This window comes from Paroedura picta, chromosome 8 (genome assembly GCF_049243985.1).
Source record: "Paroedura picta isolate Pp20150507F chromosome 8, Ppicta_v3.0, whole genome shotgun sequence".
NCBI classification, from domain to species: domain Eukaryota; kingdom Metazoa; phylum Chordata; class Lepidosauria; order Squamata; family Gekkonidae; genus Paroedura; species Paroedura picta.
The window spans coordinates 84,028,956-84,053,275 of NC_135376.1; the positions used below are offsets into that span (position 1 = coordinate 84,028,956).

The 24,320-nt window shown below is 47.4% G+C and overlaps 2 protein-coding genes across 12 annotated transcripts in view; one reads left to right on the top strand and one right to left on the bottom strand.

The window, feature by feature from the left end:
* The window catches only part of PHYHIPL (phytanoyl-CoA 2-hydroxylase interacting protein like), a 105,878-nt gene extending 87,875 nt beyond the window's left edge, over positions 1 to 18,003 (top strand). For all 5 annotated transcript variants that reach the window (XM_077350651.1, XM_077350650.1, XM_077350653.1 and 2 more), the window contains exons 2-5: positions 1,707 to 1,903; positions 10,561 to 10,735; positions 11,996 to 12,113; positions 16,393 to 18,003. In XM_077350651.1, the coding sequence (XP_077206766.1) occupies positions 1,739 to 1,903; positions 10,561 to 10,735; positions 11,996 to 12,113; positions 16,393 to 16,927 (993 nt within the window). In that variant the 5' untranslated portion in view covers positions 1,707 to 1,738 and the 3' untranslated portion in view covers positions 16,928 to 18,003. The remainder of the gene's footprint in view (positions 1 to 1,706; positions 1,904 to 10,560; positions 10,736 to 11,995; positions 12,114 to 16,392) is intronic.
* FAM13C (family with sequence similarity 13 member C) overlaps positions 17,797 to 24,320 on the bottom strand; it is an 80,857-nt gene continuing 74,333 nt past the window's right edge. For all 7 annotated transcript variants that reach the window (XM_077350645.1, XM_077350644.1, XM_077350643.1 and 4 more), the window contains one exon: positions 17,797 to 24,191. In XM_077350645.1, coding sequence (XP_077206760.1) covers positions 24,068 to 24,191 — 124 coding nt within the window. In that variant the 3' untranslated portion in view covers positions 17,797 to 24,067. The remainder of the gene's footprint in view (positions 24,192 to 24,320) is intronic.

Consider the following 24,320-nt stretch of genomic DNA (forward strand, 5'->3'; position numbering starts at 1 on the left):
TTTAGTCATGTGGATAATCCAGCTCTGTTTATGCAAATAACAATGCTGGCTCATGGGGAGGGGCTGTGGCTCAGTGGTTATGCAACTGCTTGGCACACAGAGGGTCCCAGGTTCGACCCCCTGGGTCTCCAGTTAAAAGGATAAGGTTGTTGGGGGTAGGGTGGGAAAGATTTTGGAGGTGGCAACATGATTTTGAGGGCCCGGTGGTCTGATTCAGTAGAAGGTGGCTTCGTGTGTTCCCAGTATAGGAAGAGGCATGTTTTCTAGGCCAGACTTTTTCAACCTTTTGACCATTGAGGTACCGCTGAAATATTATTCAGCCTTTGTGGTGCCAGGAAGGGATGTCAGCAGGCCACGATTGCCTCTCATGCCCCCCAAAGTAAGAGGAGCCTCAGGCAGCAAAGGTTTAAATGGCCAGGGCCCCTCCAGGGCCAGTTCTGCACACACAGGATAATACACTTTCAATGTGCTTTGGCAGCTGGATTTTCCAGTGCAGAACAGGAAAATCTACTTCTAAAGTGCACTGAAAGCACATTATCTAAGATATGCAGAATGGCCCCAGGTCTCTTTGGGGGGGGGATAGGGCAACCTGCCCAAATATGGGTAAATTCAAACAAATGAAAACCCCATTTTCTTTCACAGAGTGGTAGGGCTCTTTCCGGCTGCCATTTTGAAAAACCCCATGCTAAGGTGTCATTGAGGGGCTTTCACCATACCGTATGGTACCTTGGGACCAGAGTTGGGAGAACCTGTTTTAGACCCTATCTTGATTCTTCTGTGATGGAACTTTGAGAAGAGTGGCCTGCCAGCCAATATTGCGCTGGTCGGACCACAGCACAGAGTAGGTTTGCTTAAAGGGTTTTTCTGCTGAAGGCAAAGGAAGGAGGGGCCTCCTTTGGCTACTATTTTTCTTGGGATTGACCACTATTTTTCTGTTTGCAAAAACAAGATGGGGCAGGGGCTGTAAGGAGGAGGAAAACAGGACATGATCGAGGCTGTCAAGCTGAGCCAAAGAGGTGGATGTGGGGACATGGTGGGGTGGGCAGCATTGCCAGTGTGATGATGTCACTTTTGGGAAAGACCCATTGAGTTTCCAGCCATTCTTAGAGCTACCCACTGTCACTTCAGGGTTTCCCCTGGAAGTGACAACATTACACTGGCAATGCTAATAGGTTTTTTAAATTACTATTCGTCCTGGCCACAGCTTGGAGCAGTGATGGCCAAAAACTCGGGGTGGGGGATTCCCTGCCCTGACTAGGGGCAGCTGTGGGCAAGGCCGCGTGAAGGGCTGGCTGGATCCCACTAAATCTTTCTTCCCAGGGTGCAAATTGTCTGCTTGGTTTTCCATGGGAGAGTGTTAAACCTGGGATCAATTCCACTTTCGGTCTTAAAGGGCATCATTCATCCCACAAGCTCCATTCCGTTGCACTTGTACAGACTACAAAGCCTTTGGATCCAAAAAGCTCTGGATTTCCTCGTGTGTATCCGTGGCTTATCAGATTCTGCCTTAGTTCTGCTTGTGGCCTGACAAGTTCTTTCAAAACCCTGTTGGGTCCTGTTCTGACCATTCCAATTTTGGCTCCACCCATGCTCCCATTTGTCGGTTTCAGATCTTATAATGTACATCCCTAACCGCCTGTGCATCTTTTGCACTATAATTCCTTTTGCTCACTGTGGCAATTTTTTTTAAATCCGTGTCCTCACAGGGAACAAATCACAAGACAGTGGGATTGCAGAGATGGAAGAGCTCCCGGTGCCCCACAACATCAAAATCAGCAACATCACCTGTGATTCTTTCAAGATTTCATGGGACATGGATTCGAAATCCAAGGAACGCATCACACACTACTTCATTGATCTAAATAAGAAAGAGAACAAGAATTCCAACAAATTTAAGCACAAGGTAAGTATGAGGGAAGAGCCTCTTGTGGCACAGGGTATTAAGGCAGCAGACATGCTGTCTGAAGCTCTGACCATGAGGCTGGGAGTTTGATCCCAACAGCCAGCTCAAGGTTGACTCAGCCTTCCATCCTTTCGAGGTCAGTAAAATGAGTACCCACCTTGCTGGGGGGTAAAATGGTAATGACTGGGGAAGGCACTGGCAAACCACCCCGTATTGAGTCTGCTATGAAAACGCTAGAGGGCGTCACCCCAAGGGTCAGACATGACTCGGTGCTTGCACAGGGGATACCTTTCCCTTTCCCTTTAAGTTTAAGGGAGGTAGGGGGAGGTCAGAAGGTGGGGTGGCTTCATGAACCAGTATGATAGTAGCAGTAACTGCCCAGAAAAATCCTTGAGCCTATGATAAAGGGGTGTACAAGCAAGAGTTAGCAATGTTATTTGCTGTTCAGTTGATTCTCTAGGGTAGGGATGGCCAGACTGGCTCTCCAGATGTCCATGGACTACAATTATCATAAGCCCCTTCCAGTGCTGGCATGGGCTCATGGTAATTGTAGTCCATGGACATCTTGGAGTGCCACAGTTTGGCCACCCCTGCTCTAGGGCAGGGTTAGTCAACCTGTGGTCCTCCAAATGTCCATGGACTACATTTCCCATGAGCCCCTGCCAGTGTTTGCTGGCAGGGGCTCATGGGAATTGTAGTCCATGAACATCTGGAGGACCATAGGTTGACTACTCCTGCTCTAGGATATACTGTTACCACACAAAAGACTCCTGTTGAAGCCAAGCTTGAAAGATTTTCCTCCAGAAGTGAGAATCCTTACCCATGTAGCTTTGTGATAGCTCTAATTGCACTGCTTTGCTCAGGCCTGCACAATTCATAACTGGCTTGGTACCTGACGAACCTCTTGTTTTCACTGTTTGTCAGGGAAAGGCAGGTCTGGGCTGAGGAATGGGGCAGGCCACATTCATTAAATGCACAAACCCACTGATTTACTTATTGAGGGCATTTGTATCTTCAGGCTCTTCATAGATCTAGCCAGGGTGACTCGTAGCTCAAACAAAACAAGGCAATATACTCAAGGTGAGGCATAAAACAGACATAAAACAGCAGACCGTGCCTCCTAAAATTATATTTCTCCCTCTGGAGTGGAGGACATCTGAAGAGCAGGTTTTCTCATCTACTTCTCAGGGAGGCAGGAGTTAAACGAAAAGCCCTCCTTCGGAATGCTGGTATGTGCTCTGTAACTCCTCCTCTCCAGTATTTCTCCTGCCTTGACAGGGAGAGCGGCCATCTGTGAGCTCTACTGCTAAAGGAAATAGAGAGAAAGCTATATTTGCTCTTGAATGTTTCTTGTACTTTTCCTTCTTTCTATCTACCCTACCTTACCTCACCCAATTTCTTAATTTTGGGTTGGGAGTCAGTGAGGAGGGGAATTTTGACGGCAGCTGATTCAGTTGCAGTGTCAGCACAGTGTGCCTCAGCAGCACAGTGGCCATTTTAAAAGCCTGTTCTGGGGCCCAGGGAACTGGGCTTTAGAAGAGGATTTTTTAACTGATGTCTTGAACAGGCTAAGAGAAGACAGTTCTTCAGATACCCACCCTGTACATATAATCTCATGTGTCATGAGAGCAAACTTTCTTTTTATGCTTGGAATGACATAAAGAGACTGTTTCAGGTAGGTGGCCTTGTTGGTCTTAAGCAGCAGGACAACATTTGAGTCCAGTGGCAACTTTAAGGCCATCAAAGTCATGGTAATGGGCCATTCCCACCCCAAACTCTTCCTGTTTCCCTGCCATATCACAATATAAGGCCGAGGGACTGTATTTAGTATTGCGGGTCACAAATAACACAGGTTTTGTTTCACCAGATAGGAAGGGAGAACAAGGAGCCCAACAGGCCTGTTTGCAATTGGCTTACTCAGTTTGTCAATCAAAAGTAAGGGGGAAAGGTTGTTGCAGACATAGTCAATAGTTTGTATTCCTCAGCAAAAAGGCAACTCTCTACATCAGAAGGAAAATATTGTCCCAGTCTTCAAGAATGAGAAAGAGGACACGGGTAACTTCCGACCTGTCAGCTTGACATCTATAGCTGGCAAAATTTTAGAACAAATCACCAAACGGTTGGTCCTTGAGCAGCTAGAGCAGATGGCTGTGATTACTAAGACTGAGCACGGCTTTCTCAAGAACAAGTCATGTCAGACTAACCTTATCCCTTTTTTGAGAAAGTTATTACCTTGCTGGATAAGGGGAATGCTGTGGATATAGTTTATCTTGATTTAAGGAAGCTTATGATAAGATTCCACATGATATTCTTGTTGACAAGTTGGTAAAATGAGATTTGGATCCTATTAGGTGGATTGATAACTGATTGACAGATCATACTCAAAAGGTGCCTGTTAATGGTTTGTCATCCTCCTGGAGAGAAGTGATGAGCGGAGTGCCTCAGGGATCTGTCCTGGGCCTTGTGTTCTTCAACATATTTATCAATTATTTGGATGAAAGAAGAGGGGGTGCTTATTAAATTTGCAGATGATACTAAACTGGAAGGGGTTGCAAGAACAGCAGAAGACAGAATCAGGATTCAAGATGTTCATGACAGGCTGGTAAACTGGGCTAAAATGAAAAAAAATGGATTTTAATGGTGAAAAATGTAAATTTTTGCATTTAGGTAGGAAAAATCAAATAGGATGTGGGAGACCTGTCTTGGCAGAAGTTTGTGCGAGAAGGATCTTAGGGTCTTAGTAGACCATACACTGAACATGAATCAGCAGTGTGACTTGGTGGCTAAAAAGGCAAATGCGATTTTGGGCTGTATCAAAAGAAGTATCACACAAGATGATGGTACTGCTTTACTCTGCTCTGGTTAAACCTCATTTAGAGTACTGTGTTCAGTTTTGGGCACCACAATTGAAGAATGATGTAGAGAAACTGGAGCATGTCCAGAAGAGGGCAACAAAAATGGTGAGGGGTTTGGAGACCAAGACGTACGAGGAAAGGTTGAAGGAGCTTGGTCTGTTTAGCCTGGAGAGAAGATGACTAAGAGGTAATATGATAGCCATCTTCAAGTATTGAAGAGGTGTTTTCTGGTGCTCCAGAGGGTCGGACCAGAACCAATGGGTTGAAATTAATTCAAAAGAACGTCTGGCTAAAAGTCCAGAGGAAGTTCCTGACAGAGTGGTTCCTCAGTGGGACAGGCTTCCTTGGGCAGCTTCCTTGGAAGGTCTCCTTCTTTGGAAGTTTTTAAGCAGAGGCTATATAGCCATCTGACAAAAATGCTAATTCTGTGAATTTAGGCAGATTGTGGGTGGGGAGAAAGGATTGAGCAGGTGCTTGGCTCTTATGGCCATTTCCTGCATTCTGCCTGGGGTTGGACTAGATGTCCTAGAGCAGTGGTCCCCAACCTGCGGGCCGCGGCCCGGTGCCGGGCCACAAAGGCCATGGCGCCGGGCCGCGGCTCCCTCTCCCCGCCCCCCCCCCCACAGTAAAAAACTTCCCAGGCCACAAGCTTGCGGCCCGGGAAGCTTCTTACTGCGGGAGGGCGGGGAGAGGGAATCAGGGCCGGGCTGTGCCCTGTGCGGCCCGATGTGCGGGTACAGCCCGCAGGCGCGGCCGATGCATGGGTGTGGCCCGCGCGGGAGTGGTGCCCGATGCCCTGCCGGTCCCCAGCCTCATAAAGGTTGGGGACCACTGTCCTAGAGATTCCTTTCAACTCTATGAAGGGAGCAAATTTTAGGGAGCATCCAAATATATTAGTAAAACAGCATTTTTGACATATACTCAGCATACATCTGATTCATGGTGAAGTTTCTTCCCATAAATCTTTGCATGAGGAATCTTACTGAAAGGGGAAACTGGTTCACGTGTGAACCACCTTGAGTGATGCTAGTGTCCTTGAGACAGTATTTTCCTGATCCTTTGTTTAAGAATTATGCCTTGCAGAGAACCTATTCTATTGCTGAGAGAAAACAAAATGGCTTCCCGGTTATTACTTAGAAGCCATCCCAAACTAGTTATTTAGGTGTGAATCGACAAAAAATATCAATTTAATTATTGTCTGAATGGTGGCATGATTTGCCCTGTTCTGACAGCACTTTGTTCTTCTGGAGAGGCAGAGGGTGTGAATTAACAGGAAAGCAGTTAATACCAGATTTCCAGAATGTGCCCCATGAGGTATTTTCAGGAAATGAAAGGTGTGTTTAGGTCTCGCAGCATAAACAAGGGCTTCAAAGAGGGTAACACTGGGACAGAAAAATCTATATTTGATGCTACAGGCATAAGTGGATCAGATCAATGGCTAAAATAAACATCACCAGTTTGTTCCAGCTAAGCATGAGTGTGAACATGTGCTCTAAACATTAACAGGAACCTGACCCCAACATCTATGAGAATGGGTCAATCCAGGCTCACATGGGAGTTCAACATGCACACTGGAGCCCACCAGTGCTTCAGGGAAGGGCAGTTGCATAACTTTTATTCCTTTTATAGCTGACGTTGTTGAACCATGTGACAACTCCTCAAAATGAAATTAATTAAATGAAATTAACAAATGGGGTGGGTGGGAATCAATTCAAAACATCACCTATGTATAAACTAATGTATCCCTCCAAGTCTACTATCTAGTCACATCTCAATTACAGAGACCCCAGCCAGAAGCAGAGGTGGTTGGCCATTGCTTTCCTCTACCTGCCCTTTTTTGGTGGTTTCCCTCCCTGCTTACCTTCTGAGATCTGACGAGATCAGGCTGCACCATGCCACCTTCCCTCTCACGACTGCCAACATTGATGGCCAAATCAATCCAAAGCAGCCTTCAACTGCCTCCTGAAGATCGACACTGAGAGGGCCAGACTGTTCAATAATGGTGAAGCAGCTGTGGGAAAGGCCCTCTCTCGTGTACCCACCAAACAAGCGTTTTCAGTCTATGGGCCAATGAGGAGAACACCTCCCTGCAATCACGTGGGAGAAGGTGGTCCTCTAGATAAGAAATTCCAAGCCACATAGGGCTTTAAGGTATAAAACCAACACCTTGAATTGGGCTCGGGAGTAGATCAGTAGCCAGAGCAATTGCTGTAGCATCGAGGGCACATGCTGCCAGTAGGTGGTCCTGACCAGCAGTCTAGCTGCACTGTCCAAACACTCTTCAAGGGTAGCCCCAAGCAGACTCCATTACAGTAGTCCAATCTAGATGTAACTAAGACATGGAGCCCTGTAGCTAGATTTGATTGAACCAGAAGCAGGTCCTGCTGACGCCCAACTGACCTATGGAGACCACAGCAAGAGGCTTTCAAGACAAGTGAGAAGCAGAGGCAGTGGGTCCTTGCTTTCCTTTGTGGAGACTTCCTTGGTTGTCCCCATCCAAGCACGGACCCTCCTTAACTTCCAAGATCTGACGAGATGAGGCTACACCGTACCATTCCACATCTCTTTAGCATAGGCTAGGAAGCGTTATACGTTCACTCAGTTCATTAAGTCAGAACATAGTTAGCAACGAGTCATTAATTACACTCAATGTAATTAGATCCTCATTATAACATCCAGGAATTTAAACTTTTGGGACTCTTAATCTGCAGGATGATGACCTGTGAGGCTTTTTTAGACAATAAAAACCTTCCAATAAAATTGAGTGGTATCGTGGTTAAGAGTGGCAGAATATAATCTGGAGAACCGGGTTTGATTTCCTCACTCCACATGCAGCCAGCTAGGTGACCCTGGGCCAGTCAGTTTTTTTTAGGGCTCTTAGGTTGCCATATAGAGGATGGAGCAGAGTTCTCTCTTGCCCCTGAACCAATGGGATGAAATTAATTCAAAAGAAATTCTGTCTAAACATCCAGAAGAAGTTCCTGACAGTCAGAGCAGTTTCTCAGTGGAACAGGCTTCCTCGGGAGGTGGTGGGTTCTCCATCTTTGGAGATTTTTAAAAAGAGGCTGGATAGCCATCTGACGGAGAGGCTGATTCTGTGAAGGTTCTCTAGTTCCTTTTGTCCATCATGAGTCTACTGCCCCTCAGCTTCATTGGATGCCCTTCTGTTCTAGTTATTTTGGGACAGGGAGCCAAATTTCTCTTCGGCAACTCTCTCCACCCTATGCGTAATTTGATAAACCTCTATTATGTCCCTCCCACTTAGTTGTCTCTTTTCTAAACCAAAAAGTCCCAGACGTGTCAGCTAATGCTTGCTGAGAGCGCACGGAGCATCCCAAACTGGGAGACTGGGAGAATTTCATATCTCCTTAGCAGGCCAATAAGCAGACATGAACCCTGAGTGGGAGGAGAGACAGATCCCGCTCCCTCCGGCATTTAGCTTAAGCATCACCTCTGCAGCCAGCTAATCAAGCAGTGAAGCTGCCTCTAAGCGGGACCACTTCAGACCGAATCCTCTCCCTCTAACCCTCCCTCTTAGGCTCCAGACTAGGCTAAAAGCGGATCCGCTGGTTAGCTGGTGGTGGAAAGTCCCATCGAGTTGCATCCTAATGCCCTGGTGTTTTCAAGCTGGTAGATGTCTGGAGGTGGTTTTCTGTTGCCTGCCTCTGTGTAACAACCCAGGACTTCCTTATCCAAGCACTAACTACAGCCGACCCTACTTCACCTTTAAGACCCAATGAGGCCGGACTAGCGTGGTGATCCGAGGGTAGCAGGAGGGAGACCATGCATGCCTCTTGTGCTTGAGGGCTTGCAGAAGTATAAAAACTGGGAAGCTGTTTTCCCTCATTCCTAGCTGGATCCTCTGTACCCTAATGTTTAATGTCACATTGTCCTGGGGCTGCCAGCTTCCAGATGGGACCTGGGGATCCCCTGGGATTATAGCTCATCTCCAGACTACAGAGGTCAGTTCCCCTGGAGAAAATGGATGCTTTGGGCTCTGTGCCCCATTGAGGTCCCTGGCCTCCCCCAGCTCCACCCCCAAACCACCAGGAGATTCCCCACCTGGATCTGGCAACCCTACCCCTCCGTCCCCCGCCAGTGGCCAGAGGAGGCACAGCAGCCCAACATGGTTTCCACGCAGCCTTGCTGCTGTCCACACTCTGTTAATTTCCCTTGTCCAAGATTTCCATGCTTTTCTCGTGGCTTCACTTTGTGCTGGCTGATACTCCAGATGCATCAAGGAGGAGTCTGGCCACCTTGGCAAATGCATGCAATCACAAGCTTTGATGGGCTTTCGCAAAGCCATGCCAGATACTTGGTGCTTGTCCGCATCAGAGTATTCGGAGGCTTTTGTGCCCAAGCTGGTGCACTGGCGTTTGGTTGGCAAGAATGGGGCTGCAGACAAAGACCCCTGTTTGCGTACTGTGCAGAAGGGGAAGTGGCAGGCAGATTCTCCCCCCTCTTCCCAGGTGAATGTGCCTAGAATGCAAATTTGTGTTCACGACGGAGGCATTGGGCTGCTGCAGAAGGCAAGACGCTGCCTTACTGGTTTAACACGATGCGGCTCTCTCAGCAAGCATTAGCTGACACGTCTGGGACTTTTCGGTTTAGAAAAGAGACAACTAAGTGGGAGGGACAGAATAGAGGTTTATCAAATTACGCATAGGGTGGAGAGAGTTGCCGAAGAGAAATTTGGCTCCCTTTCCCAAAATAACTAGAATAGAATGGCATCCAATGATGCTGAGGGGCAGTAGGCTCACGATGGACAAAAGGAAACCCTGCGTTACACAGAGTGATTAAGCTGGAATTTTCTGCCAGAGGATGGAGTGATGGTTGCAGGCACAGATGGCTTGAAAAGGGGATTGGACGGATTCATGGAGGAGAGGTCTTTCAGTGGCTACAGCTGCCATGTTCAGAGGTTGTCAGCCTCCAAATCCCAGAGCCAGGAGGCAACATCTGGAGAAGGTCTCAGCCTCTATGCCACAGGTAGCCAAACCGTGGCTCTACAGATGTTCATGGACTACAGTTACCATGAGCCCCTGCCAGCATGGCCAATTGGCAAGGTCTCACGGTCATCATAGTTCATGGACATTTGGAGAGTCACAGTTTGGCCACCCCTGCTCTATGCCGTTATTTGCTCTCCAAGGGAACTGGTTGGCCACTGAGCGAGATGGGATGTTGGACTAGATGGACCACGGCTTGATCCAGCAGGGCCCTTCTTCCGTTTTTACGAAGAAAACTGTTTTGCCTCCTTGGCTCGTGCCTACAAAGTGTTAATTCTGATTGAGCTAATGAACACAAGACAAAAGGAGGTTGTTTTTAGATCAGGAAAAAAAATAAAAAAGCAAGGTGCAAATGACATTACATTTCAATAAAAGCTGTTTAGATTTTGAGCAGATGCTTGGATAACCTTCACTCTCAGTTGCTGCTGGGAGATGACTATGTTAGCTGTTTAAAATGGAATCTTGTTTGTTTCTTCCCTGACATTTATAACATACCCACCGTGTGATAGATGTGTTTTATACTGTTCGTGTTTGGCATGACCATATAAAAGTTATATTTAAGTTTTAAACATCAGCCACTAAATATCAGTTAACAGTCTGAAACATATTAGCCTTGTCCCTAAACCCTGGTATTTTGCTGCTTCCATTTGTGAGGTGCCACCACAAAGAAGGTCTTGTCCCTTTGGCGCCCACCATGCTGCCACTGGTACAGAGAGCTGGGAAGTGGGAGAAGGCTGTGTTTGGCATTATTTCTCCACCCCTCTGACTTCTTCCCTTCCCTGCTTGCCTGCCGATTCAGGACGTACCCACGAAGCTCGTCGCGAAAGCCGTTCCTCTGCCAATGACGGTCCGTGGCCATTGGTTCCTGAGCCCCAGAACTGAGTACACGGTAGCTGTCCAGACTGCCTCGAAGCAAGTGGACGGTGATTACATGGTTTCCGAATGGAGTGAGATCATAGAGTTTTGCACAGCAGGTAAGGGCGGCGAGTACTACAATCCAGCAGGAGATAGTAAAGAAGCCATTTAGAAATGTTGACACCAGAAACAAAGATGTGCAGATTGCCCTTTCTTTCTCTGCCTAATGTTCCAGGACACCTTGTGTGTCCGTCTGTCCCCCTCTCCGTGCGCTCCTGTGTATGAAGATTGCTGTAGGTGAATTAACCAACCAGCACAGTTGCACACTCCCCCCCCTGCCTTTCCACAAAGGAAAAGGCAAGCCAAGAGGAGACGAATCCGTGTGGTGGCTTAACGGCTGGATTGGGGAGACCCTGGTTCAAATCCCTACTCTCCTGTGCAACCTGCTGGGTGAGTTCAAGCTAGACATGCGCTCTCAGCCGAACCCACTTTAAAGCGTTGCTTAAGGCAGGGGTAGTCAACCTGTGGTAACTCCAGATATTAGTGGACTACAATTCCCATGAGCCCCTGCCAGCGTTTGCTCATGGGAATTGTAGTCCACGAACATCTGGAGAACCACAGGTTGACTACCCCTGCTTTAAGGGACGCCTCAAAGGGAGAAGATAGAACCGGTGACTCTTGAGTTCCTTGGAGAAGGGGGGCAGTTATATGTTCCAAACAAACACACAAGTGACATGACCATTTTAGATGTCACCCCCCCCCCATCTATGTATGGGGGAGATAATCATGTATCCCCTCCCCCCAAAAAATGATAAACGGCTTTGGGAGGGAGCTCTGCATCCAGTACCATCCTTACACATATGAGAACAAGCAGAGTTTTGAGGTTAGGGTGTCAGATTAAGATCTGGGAGACCTCAGTTCGAATCCCCCGTCGACCATGGGAGCTTTGAGCCAGTCACTCAAAATTAGCCATAACCTACCTCGCAGGATTGTTGTGTGGACAAAAGGACAGGTGAAGTTGTGAGGCATTTGGGGATCCCATGGAGGTGTGTGCGATATGTTTAAATGCCCTGTGTCCTTAGGCATCCCCTGAAGGTTCTTGAATGTCAGGTGTAGCTGTGACAGGACCCCCTGTCTCCCTTCCCCATATCACGGTCCCGATCCAAATCAGGCCCGTGCAGTTGCCAGGGGGACCGCACAGCTCTGTCGCACGGCTGCCAGTTTCCATGCCCATCTTATGTCAGAGGTAAGGAGTTGCTTGGGCTTCTCCGTAGGGTCAAGAGATGGCTGCTGCTCTGCATCGGAGAGCTGGGTCCCCCTGCAGACCTCTGAGCGTATGCCATGTTGCGTCTTGCTAGCAGAATGTTTTGCGTTCACAGATTATTCCAAGGTCCACTTAACACAGCTTTTGGAGAAAGCGGAAGTGATCTCCGGACGCATGCTGAAATTCTCGGTCTTCTATCGGAACCAGCACAAAGAATACTTCGACTACATCAGGTAAGAGAGTCGTGGCCTTTCCTCCAACCGAGAATGAAGCAGGGTGAGGGGTCTTCTCTAGGCAGTGTTGAGATCAGTGGGAATCCCTGCAGTGAACTTTGGAACAGCCTGCTAGCATTGTCTATAGATGAGATCCTGCGGGTAAAATTAATTAGCATTTCTGTACGCAGATTGACAGGCTGTGCTCTTCTCAGTAGCTGAAGGGTGGGTTTTAAAAAAAAGAGAAATTAATGAAAATTAGGATTATAGGCAAGGCATCCGTACCTCGTCTTCAGCTAAATTAGGATTCTCCGCATCCCGGTGTTGTAAGCTCTCTGCAACACACAGAAGTGCTTGGGGTTTAGCATGCCCAATGACTGGCCTTGTAGCAGCAGAACATCTGCTTTGAATGCAGGTGGTCCCAGGTGCAGTGTCTGGCATCTCCAGGTAAGACCTCTGCCAGTCCGAGAAGGCAATACTGGATCAGGCCAACCAGTGATCTGATGCGATACAGGGCAGCTTCATGTGCTCCGTGTTGGGGCGTTACCCAAATTGCGTTGACACATGTCCTAAAACATGTGTCTTTGAGCTTGTGGGGAAGATTAGCCCAAAGGATGCGAGAGGGGGTGACGTAGTGTTTATGGATCGAAATGCCTATATATACGAGCGTCGATTACACCCGTGGAACTCAAGGGGGACACAAATGCAAATGGTAAAATAGTAATATAAGCTTAATTGGAAAGAAAATAATAAAAGCATAAATATAGCTAATACTACCCGAAGAAGTCACGGCTAATACACTAACAAGTAGTTGGATAGAGAAGAATAGGGTGGAAAAGAGGGTCCAGTATAGTTACCATTTCCTGTAGATATGACAGGCAAGAGAAAGCAAGCAGCATGGAGGGTATCATAGAATCATAGAATCATAGAGTTGGAAGGGGCCATACAGGCCATCTAGTCCAACCCCCTGCTCAACGCAGAATCAGCCCAGAGCATCCTAAAGCATCCAAGAAAAGTGTGTATCCAACCTTTGCTTGAAGGCTGCCAGTGAGGGGGAGCTCACCACCTCCTTAGGCACCACCTATTCCACTGCTGAACTACTCTGACTGTGAAAAATTTTTTCCTGATATCTAGCCTATATTGTTGTACTTGAAGTTTAAACCCATTACTACGTGTCCTCTCCTCTGCAGCCAGCGGGAACAGCATCCTGCCCTCCTCCAAGTGACAACCTTTCAAATACTTAAGGAGGGCTATCATGTCCCCTCTCAACCTCCTTTTCTCCAGGCTGAACATTCCCAAGTCCCTCCACCTATCTTCATAGGGCTTGGTCCCTTGTTCAGATGAATCCCATATCCAAAATGCACATGGGGGCTTGCTAAAGCCATGGTTTATATTGAGTTCGGGGGAGCTGGCCTACGTGATGCAAGCCAGGGGGGAGGCTGGTTGGAAATTTCTACTGAGCCTGGTGCTGGGCAACTGCTGGCCCAAGCCGGAAATGGCTGCTGATGGCCTTAGGCAAAGGTGTTAATGGGTCTCAGGAAGGGAGCCATCCTATCTCAATGGGTGTAGCTGTAGGGTTTGGCAGAAGGGCCAAGAATGAGTGATGTGCAAAGACAAAGAAATTGGCCAAGAGCCAATTTGGTGGGAGTTAATTTTTTATATATTTTTAAAAAATTGTTATTTATTGGATATGACCATATATGGTCGTGTCGTCACCCCCCCTCCCAAAGTGGCCAGTGATGGGCTTGGAGGGGGTGGGAAGATGGGGCCCCAGGTGGGCATGTCCACAGCTCTGCTTCCCAACCATATTCTGCATGATCGCACCACTTCTGGGGCTTCTTGAAGCCTGAAGAATGTTTCGGAGGTTTCTCAATGGTGAACAAATTGAGCAAGGCTGCTTTAGGGCCCTTCAAGTTGGGCTTTCTCTAACTAAAGGACCAAGGCCGTTCAGGAGGACAGCTGCAACAAGAAGTACAGCAGCAATTTGATTTACATGCATCAAAGCACAGCAATAAAAAATCCCAAAATCTGTAGGGCAACAGGATTAAATCCCTTGTCAATAGTTCCACTTTGGACAGTTTTCTGGGGACTCGTAGAGCAGGATGTCTTCCTGCTATATTCCAGGCAGCTGCTCCATAACATGGAGAAAAATACAGGTCTAAAAAAAAAAGAACACTGGCCAAGAGCAGTCCAATCCCTCTTGCAATCCTCAACCCGCCTTTGGGTGCAGGGGGAGCTCAAGTCCAAGTAGGGGTGTTTTTAACCAGGAATGTGCAAGAAAAAGGGGGGGGTGTCACAATCCTGGACAGCAGTTTTCAGGATTGTGATTCTGTTCTGCAATCCTGTTGAGCTGGCATTTGCCACAAGGGGGCACTGGGTTCTGCTGCTGGGCACCAGTTGGGTAGCAGTGGTGCCGCTGTCCTTGGCAAAATGCCCCCTCCCCTCAGTTTCTACTTAAGAGATTCTCAGCTGTGAAGTTGGTCCTGTTGGGTTGACACTGCTGCCCTGGAGCACTGCTTTTGCTGAGCAGCATTACACTGGTGCTGCTGCTAGGCAGGCCTCACAAAAGCACCCCGCCCTCAATTTCACTGCAGAGATTTTCTGGAGCATTCTGTTGGGCTTGTACTGCATCACTCTTTTTTCCTACCATAGGAAATAATGCCCTGTGGCCGAATCAATTTGGCCGTTACAATGCAAATCCCGAATTGCACCAGAGAATCTTAGTTTGGGCAAAAACTTTATTTCCCCACGAGTTTACCCAACAGAAATGTGCCCCTCTATTTTTAACCAGCCCACAGGAGGAAGTGAAGAGGGCTCCCCTGACGGTTTTCATTACTGGGATCAGTAAAAGAGAAGGCATGTGTAGGCGGCCTGATAAACATTGACAATGCTACAGAAAATGCATGCTTGTAATAAGCTTATTCAGCCACTGGGCGTCACTGTGCTTCCATTCAAGCACAGCCATTCACCTCTTTCCAGTTCTTTTGATAGTAAGTTTTTACTCATCTGGGTTTTGGCATTTAACTAGTCCTCCCTCTTTTAAAAAATCGATAAAAGGTGAAAGTCTCGAAGGTTCTAAACAAACAGTTTAAATTTGCTGGGCCACTTTTCTGGAAAAGCCAAACCCCCATGGATTTAGAAATTTCAGGAACACTCATCCGCTGTCAAGCCCCTCGGCCTTGCTTACCAGCATGGCCCATTGATGTGACCCTGACAGCTGGTAGAGCCAAGGAAATGTCCAAGAGGATGACTTGGATCCGACAGCTGCTTTCCAGCAGCAGAGGCTGCTGTGAGGGACCTTCCCCAGCACAAGAGCCCTCTTGCATTAGGGGAAGGATCTCTGTGTTGGACAAAAGTGACTCTGCAGGATTCAAGCCAATCTACTTTTTCAGACATGTCCACGAGCGTCATGATTTGTCAAAATGTTCTGCGTGGCTGAAGACCCTTTTTTTGGTCACCCATACAGGGCTCTTCCAACGTGTGTTGCTAGAGGACAAGGCTCCCCTGCCAGGGCTCTGACCTGCCTTGGCTTCTTCTGGGGTGGCTCTTGCTTCAAAGAGGCAGTCCAGTTGTTCTCCATGGATCCCCTCACACAACATGCCAGGCACAGACCTGGACTTAACAGGGAGCTGCCTCTTTGAGGTGTGCAATTCCAGCCACGTATGACTTTTGGGGGGCAGGGGGGAAGGAAGGATGCTTTATAAATAAGTCGGAAAGCACCCTGTATTGAAACGACCCTTTTTGAAAGAGTAGGCTTGTCTCCCTGCTGCCACTCTGCCACCCAGAAAAAGTTGGTCTTCTATGGGGAAAATGTCCTGACCTTGTTAGCCCACGCTAGCCTGATCTCGCCAGGTCTTGGAAGCTAAGCATGGTCGGTCCCGGTTAGTATTCCGATGGGAGACCACCAAGGAAGTCCAGGGCAGGCAGCGGCCAACCACCTCAGAACTTCTCCTGCCTTGAAAACTCCACAGGGTTGCCTTGAGCCGGCCATGACTTGACGGTGCTTTCCACCACCAAGATGAAAAATGCAGACTTCACTTGAGCCCAGCTTAAAAAGCTAAAATTAGGCATCTCGAACCTCTTTCCTCCCTCCCTCTCTTCCCAACTTATATGTGTTAGGCTTCTCCTTGGCTGTTCCTTTCTATCAAGAGAAGCCTGGTGTGGTTGTTTTCGCTTTGTTTGGTGTTGAAATGCTGTTATTCTCCAATTTGGGGTGTGCACATGTTGAGTACTCGTTCAGCATTTTGCTATCCGATGCCCTTGCAAAAATAAACAAAATCTGCCCGTCCTTCCCTCCTAGAGAGCAACATGGAAGCGCACTGCAGCCCTCCGTCAAGGATAACAGCGGCAGCCACGGCTCTCCGATCAGCGGGAAGCTGGAAGGCATCTTCTTTAGCTGCAACACTGAGTTCAATACCGGGAAGCCCCCACAAGATTCGCCGTACGGGAGGTACAGGTTCGAGATAGCAGCAGAAAAACTGTTCAACCCGAACACTAACTTGTACTTTGGGGACTTCTACTGCATGTACACGGCCTACCACTATGTCATCCTCGTCATCGCACCCGCAGGGTCACCGGGAGACGAATTCTGTAAGCAGCGCCTCCCTCAGCTGAACTTGCAGGACAACAAATTTCTGACCTGCACTGAAGAAGACGGGGTCATGGTTTACCACCACGCACAGGATGTAAACTTGGAAGTGATTTACACCGACCCCGTGGATCTCTCCCTCGGCACCGTTGCGGAAATCACCGGTCATCAGCTCATGAGCTTGTCGACTGCAAATGCCAAGAAAGATCCCAGTTGCAAGACCTGCAACATCAGTGTTGGACGTTAATTTCAAAGCCCTTCCCCCCCCCCCGCCCTTCCTTAGGAGCCTTCTCCATTGCCGAATTCCCATCGTCAGCCATTCTCTTCCGACGCATGCATAATGCCATTCTCTCCAAAAGCAAACACCCCGTGATCAAATTCTTCAACAGCATTCTGAGGGCAGCACAACATGTTATGGCCAACACAGGGGCAGTTCCCCTTACATGGCATTCTATGTCAAGTAGCCCCCCTCCTTGGTAACCTACCCAAGTTGTGATGCCTTTATGTTAGACCAGTTCCCTGACCCCCTTCCAAACCATTTGGCTAAGTTGGCTGGGAAGATGCACAGGACAGCATCACAACCCCAGCAAGGGCACCCAAATATTGCTGGGGGAGGAAGGGACAACTGGACACGGGGATGCCGTTTTCAGCGGTTGCCTTGTTGACTTTAGCATGCAGCTGTGCCCTTAGTACTTCCACCCACCTTCCGCCCCTTTCTGGTCCACCAGTGCTTTTCAACTGTTAGAAATCTCGGATCTTTCTCTATAGCAACCATTTATATACTTAGATGCTGCAATTGGTGTTTTAAACTTTCTTCCTTTTTTTTCTCTCTCTCTCTCCATATTGCCAAATGTAACAAATCTATATAAAACAGCTTTAGCAAATAAAACTACAGGCTTCTAAATGGTGTTTAAATATGTATTCATTTTTAATCTACTGAACAACTTAACTGGGGAATCTTCAAACAGCATGAAAGGTTGTAAACTGCAGCATGACTTAACTCTTCGCAGCCTAGAAATACGTCAGCACCTCCAATGTGTTGTTTGACAGTGTTATTTATGTTATTTATATTAGCTAACAGGAAACAGCAACAAAAAACCCTGTGTTTCAACTTAATAAATAGAAAAATATTTTATTTGTACCATTGTATAAAATATTATACAATCATATAGAATATATAGATGACATTTTAATAGCAACTGTATACATGTCATGAAACCATTTTTCCCCCTTATCAAAGTTGTAGTTTGTAAACTTCAGACTCTTGTGTATCTGTTCCTGTTGCTCTGACATGACTTTTAATTAAAACAGATTTATGAAGGAGACTGGTTCTGATTCATAAAAAGTTATAAACGTTCAAGCCAGTTACACCGAAACATCAACGGTCATAGAAACAAAAGAAGTCCGTGTAGGAGAACAGGGGTGATGCGATTCCCCTCCAAAACTCTTTTGAAAGTTTTTTTTTTTCTTTTACAAAAATCATGCTTCAACATTACCTACAGCAGAAATACAAACTGGGTGTGCAGACCATAGACGGTAAAACAAATATTTTCTTATTACTCTATCCAAAGCACTGAGGCACTATCCTTCTTCTCTGGGGGACAGCTCACCACATGGGGATCCCTACAAGCGCCTGGAGGAGACTTCACCACCGTTGCTCAGTGGCCCTCAGCCACGTGATGTCACTGGGGTGACAATAATCCCGTTCCTTGTTGCCTGCTCCTCTCCTGCTCCTAACACCCGGCGTATCTTTGCCATAGGTTGCAGCCACATTTTGCTGAGCGAGGAGGTGAAGGAGCATCCAGGTGGTCTTCAAGTTATTTGTACAAACTGACAAAACAAGAACACGAATGAGAGTATGTTTTTCCTGGAGCTCTTTGCCCTTAAACCTGTTGTTTGCCGGTGAGCAGTTTGGCGCTGTGCCGTGCCCCGATCAGAAATCATCTATTGCAGGAATAATCTTTCTTCATTATAAAGTGTATTCTTCTTCAACAGCAAGATGGGAGAAAGTATCCATCTTACGCACATACACACACACATACACACACACACACAAAAGGAGGGTGGGGAAAACGGCAGCCTTCCTTCAGTTCATAACCGTGACACTGAGATTAAATATTCTGCATACATTAAATCTATCCAAAATATCATAATGCAATAAACTATTGTCACTATTTTAATAATATAGCTATCTTGGCAATCGTCACACGAGAAATATATTAAGGTCCTACAAAGTGCATGCTTTCAAACGAGCTTTGGTAGTCAGAAAAGCAAAACTTCATCGCGTCGGGGCTAAGGAAAAGTGCTACAGAAATAAAAGTGAGGCCTCTGCTGTTTCCCCATCGCTTTGTTTGATTTTTGGTTACTCTCCATCAAGTCTGGGCAAACGCCACTAAAAAACAATACTACTACATTGTCTTGCAACATATTAGTCCTTTTCACCGTCTCTTTTTCTACATAGCAGAACGTTTTCCCCCTCCCCAAAACATCCACCTTAAAATGATCTCAGCAGTTTTTTTCTGCTGTGATGGAACCTTGAGCTAGTTTCTTCGTCTGCTGCATTCAGGGATCTAGTAGCGGAGAACCTTTTCCCTGGTTCTCATACCATCCAGCAGAATTTGCACTTGTGCAAAAAACAAACAAACAAACAAAAAACCCATATCTTTCCAACAAAGAACTTCCACCAGAATTGCAACTAGAAAAGCGGGGGGGGGGGGCGTTGCTATGACAACTGACCAAGTGGATGACAGTCTTTCCTGATCCTACTAGGCCCGTTGATTCACCAAGAAAGGGCCAACAGTTGATACAGTCCGGATACATTCTTCAGGGGCCTCCATCCCTGGGGAGCATGGTTTACTGGAGCTCAGAAGGAGGGAAGAGGCAGGAAAGCTTTGTCCCACTGATGGGAAACTTAGTCTGGGTTGAACCCACCATTTGCACGTGGGCTGTCGAAGCAGTGCTGTTCCCCACTTCCTGTCTTTGGAGAACCCTTGAACATCAACATCTGCCGCGGATTTTCTCCTAATCGGCCGTGAACCACCACCTCCTTCTGTAGCTGAGCATTGTGGTGCTAACTAGGCAGGCATCAAGTGTACATCCCAGACAAAGGCCCCCAAACATACTCCCCTTGGGCAGCATGCTGTAAAAATGATTAATAGTGCTGGACAATCTATATTCCAGGGCAAGATGTTCTGCCATTACAGAATGGTCAGAATGTGCCCAGGGTCCCTGGCCTCAACGAAGTAAAACTGGCTTCATCCAGGGCCTCTTTGGCCCTGGCCTGGTGGAACATTCGACCTAAGGGCTCTGCAGGACCTCAATGATTCTCACAGGGCCTACACAATGGGGCTCTTCCACCAGGCCTACGGTTGAGGCTCAGAAATCACATCAAGAAATGCTGGCCTCCCTGCTTAAGTCTGCCCAGATTGACAGACAGACACTCCAAAAAATGTCATGTGGCCCCCCTCAGTTTAGCCAGTCGATGGCAGCTGTATTTGTTGGCTTTAAATTCTAAATATTACAATTAGATTGTATTCCTCATTGTATTAAGTTATCCATATTTTAGCACTGTATGAAATCTTCTTCCTATCCACCCCGAGCCAATAGGGAAGGCGGAATACAAAGGGGAAATTTCATTGAATGAATGAAACTCACTGTGGAACTCTCAACAGACTTCTGCGGAACTCCATAAGTGGAACACACTTTTGAAAGAACACCCACTGTAGTCCAAGCGAAGGCCAGCTTCCCCCTAGCTGTTGATAAGGACAGCTGTTGGTTGCCTTCCAAAGGAGCCCAAGCTCATCACGCTAAACTGGCAGCTGTCTCCCTTTCCTGCCTCTCTGAATCAGAGAATATGAACTCCAAAACGCCTTGGTGGGTCTTAAGTGCTCTCTGTAGGTGTCTCTCTATAGTACCGGGAAACCTAGTTCCCAGCCACTGACAGCAATATACAAGCAAGGTATTTTCCGACTCCCTGTGGAACACAAATGTCATGATCCCACCCTGTTCCTTGGCTCCCACCTCTCCACACTGAGTAAGTTTTGAAGGGCTGACAAGGACTATCGTCTCAGCTGAAAGAGAAAACTTAAGAGATTTGAGAAATCAGGTGACAGACCGCAGGGAGAAGCTCTAAGGGCCAGATGTGGTTCCCTATGGTTGCATACAGACCACAATTTTGTGGGTTAAGTAGGAACACTTTGGGTATTACTTGTGACCGACTGATATCGTACCGATCATTTTAAGATCCGTTTCACTCGAAAGGAGTAGAATCAACAAACTAGGGGTGCACTTAAAACTCTCAAATGTTGATGTTAGCTTCAAAGTAGCACGGTCACCGCAGCCAAACAAATTACGAAACCCTAGACCTTGTCAGTGCTCCCCAATGCCTGTCATCCCCCAACTGCTGCTGCTTCCCAGTGTCCATTTCCACCTTCTAAGTCTAGTTCTGTCCTCCTGCTTATGGCCACCTGCTTGACCTTGTTGCTGGGCCTCAGTGACCTCAACAAGACAGAAGCCCCATAACACCATCAATAACATCAGGTGAGTCATAACAACCAATGGGATTAATCAGCCACAAAGGCAAGGGTAGTGAGGGTGAGTTGGGCCAAATTAACAGGCTTGCAATGAGTAGAATAAAACAGCCTGCCATGGTGCTTTCTGACATCTAAAAAAGCACAAAATGTGGAACATATTCGCCCCAACTCTTCAGGCAACCATTCAGCAAACTGAGGGGCAGAAGTACTCTGTTTGTGGCAGCCATTTTCTCTTGCTCAAGAGGACTCCCAGTCGGTGGTAAACACATCCCTAGACTGGCCTTCCATGATATAGAACCTTCTGGGTTTCATATTAAACCCACAAAGAGAAGTGAGGTAAAGGAAATTTTAATGGATCTTTAACCCACAAAGAGAAGTGAGGTAAAGGAGATTTGAATGGATCTTTAACCCACAAAGAGAAGTGAGGTAAAGGAGATTTGAATGGATCTTTTCATCTGCCATGGACGAGTGACATCCAAGAAGGCAGGCTGTCACCAACAGGACACCTTACCTCTCCATATCCTTACAGAAACTCATATACTTAATCTCTGTCACCCTTCTCCTATCAGATCTAAACCAAGCATTATTGAACAGATATGTCAGTCTGGAAGACACAAGATTAAGCAGACCTCAAATGAATTTAAAAGATATTGTTGGGGCTATCTCTGCCTCTTTTGTTCTAGTACTTTAATTCATGACATTGGTTGAAATGAGTCACTGATAACTAATTAGAACTGGGTATTTAATCCAGCAACAGTAAAAAGGAAATATGCACAAGCTGTGAAAAAGGTCATAAGGCACAGGTCTAACGATCCAGGCGGAGAGACCAATATCTGAGGCGCACCCCATTCGGCTGGGAGTTTTCCGGCAAAAGGCGACTCGGCCTTGCATTACAACCAGATGGATTCCCTCCACCACTCCTACCACACCCCACAAACTGTGACAGTGTCTTTACGGAGAATCGCAGGGCAAACTCTGCAGTCCCTTGTCCCTAAGCTCACAAACATCCCACAAACCCGTGAACACTTCTCCAGCCTTTCCCGGGGACCCAGAAAAGAAAGGAAAAAAATCTGCCAATGTGGACCCTAAACTTGATACTTGATGCTCTTACGTTCCCCACTATGTAGCCATTCCTGACCGCCATAATTACAGTCCCAAGAGAGCCAGAAGTGGAGGCACTTTCTATACCAACTAGCCTCAGGACATACTACATACACAGAATGTGGCTCCAGCTGGAGCCCTCCCTCATCCTCCAAGAGAATTCCTTGTTCCACAAGAGGTAGTTTTGTCCCTCCCACCAGCATGCGTCTCCAACCAGAGTGGTGTCTGATTCTGCGCATTCTTATCCTGAGCCTCTAAGGCAAGATGGAAAAGACCCACATGCCAGAGATCGACAAAACCTGAAGAACTGCCCCATCGCCCTGGGTGGGAGAAGGATGTGGTCTCCTTAGGAGAAAGTGTCACTCGTCCATGGCTGTGAGACCCAGGCGATCGCTTACAGGTGACCTTACTTTTGGCAAGGTGTGAACCGCAACTTCCTAGAGAGGAGACAGCATTTTAGCCAAGAGGCCTCCAGGGAAGACCATGCTGCCAGCTAGTTGTGATCCTGGAGGCCAGGATGAGACAGGAACAGCTTGTTGTATGTTGCCCCAGGATTGAAAATCCATCTTAAGTCTTGCCTACAAGAGTGGCTCCTCTCTCAGCAGGCAAAATGGACAATCAGGGCTCTTCTCCCATGTGCTGTTTCAGCTTGAGCTTTGAATCCAATGCCCTTTCTGATACCCAAACTTCCTGTAGCTCTCAAGAACAAGCCAAAGAAGTCCTGTAAACAGAATTAAACCAGTGACCAGTGATGCCACTGGAACAGACTTGTTGCCTAGAATAGGAATCCTGCATCCTCCTCCAAGGTGAATTAATCATTCTCTTGAAGACATCTAGCTAGACCTGCGCAAAAGAATGGGCTGGCATGGACCCGGGGGGGGGGGGGTGGATCTGGGTTTCCCAATTGAAAGGGCTGCATTGTCCTCTCTATATTTTTTAGTACTGTTTGGAAACATTAAGAAGACCCTGCTGGATCAAACCAACGGTCCCTTTAGTCCAGGAACCTGTTTCAAACAGTGCCCAGCCAATTGTTCCTGGAGGGCCAACAAGGGGCACAGAAGCCAACGACCCTTCCCTTACGTGGCCCCCTGGCCCTGGGATCCAGAAGTCTGCTGCCTCTGAAGGCAGTTCCTCACAGCCCACAAACAGAATGAGCTGGTAGAATAACAAGGTGGTCAACTGGGCTGTACCATTGTAGACCATAACTGGGGAGAATCAGAGTTTTAATGTTTCCTCATATCAAAAAAAGCTCTGTAGAAATTAGCACCCATGAGAGGAATGGTTCTAGCCGAGTCCTTCCCGTGGAGTGCCTGTTTTCAACATACAGGCAAGTATTACCATACAGGGAATTGGGTCACAATTTAACGCCCCATCTACAGTCGGAAGTGCTGCAGTGGGTGCTCTGCCGCCTCATGACCCCCTCATTTGCTGCATGACTAGACCAGGCCGTCATCTGCCTGCGAAGAGGAGCTTTGAGAACAAAGGGTGTTTCCCCGAAACTAGCTTCCTGAATTTGCATAATGTCACACACTTTTGGCTGAGCATGGAAAACAATGGGTGATGACACACACGTCAGAAGCCTTCCCCACACACACTCGCTCCCTCCCACCTGCTCCAACCTCCCTCCTCAGTCGGGGGACGGCAACGTTCATAAAGTGCATCAGAAGATCAGGCCATTGTGCCAAATGAACCAGCCCCGTGTCATTCCACCCCCAAGCCGGGGAGCTTTTTACTATTGCAAACCGCTGGGGCCTTCAGATGGTTTTGGAGATGTCGTGCTTGCTGATGAGAACCTCCAGCAGCCGGAGCTTGGCTTTGATGTGCTTGTACTCCGAATACTCCTCCGTCATGGGGATGCGGTCTTCCCTTTGGGGACTCCTAAGGGAGTGGGGAAAAATCAAATCAAAGCATGTCACTGAAATGGCAGAAGAGGCCAGGGGCTTCGCATGATGCTTGCTGGCCAGAAGAAATTTCTCTTCTTCGGTTAGTGTGGGTTTTTTTTTCAGT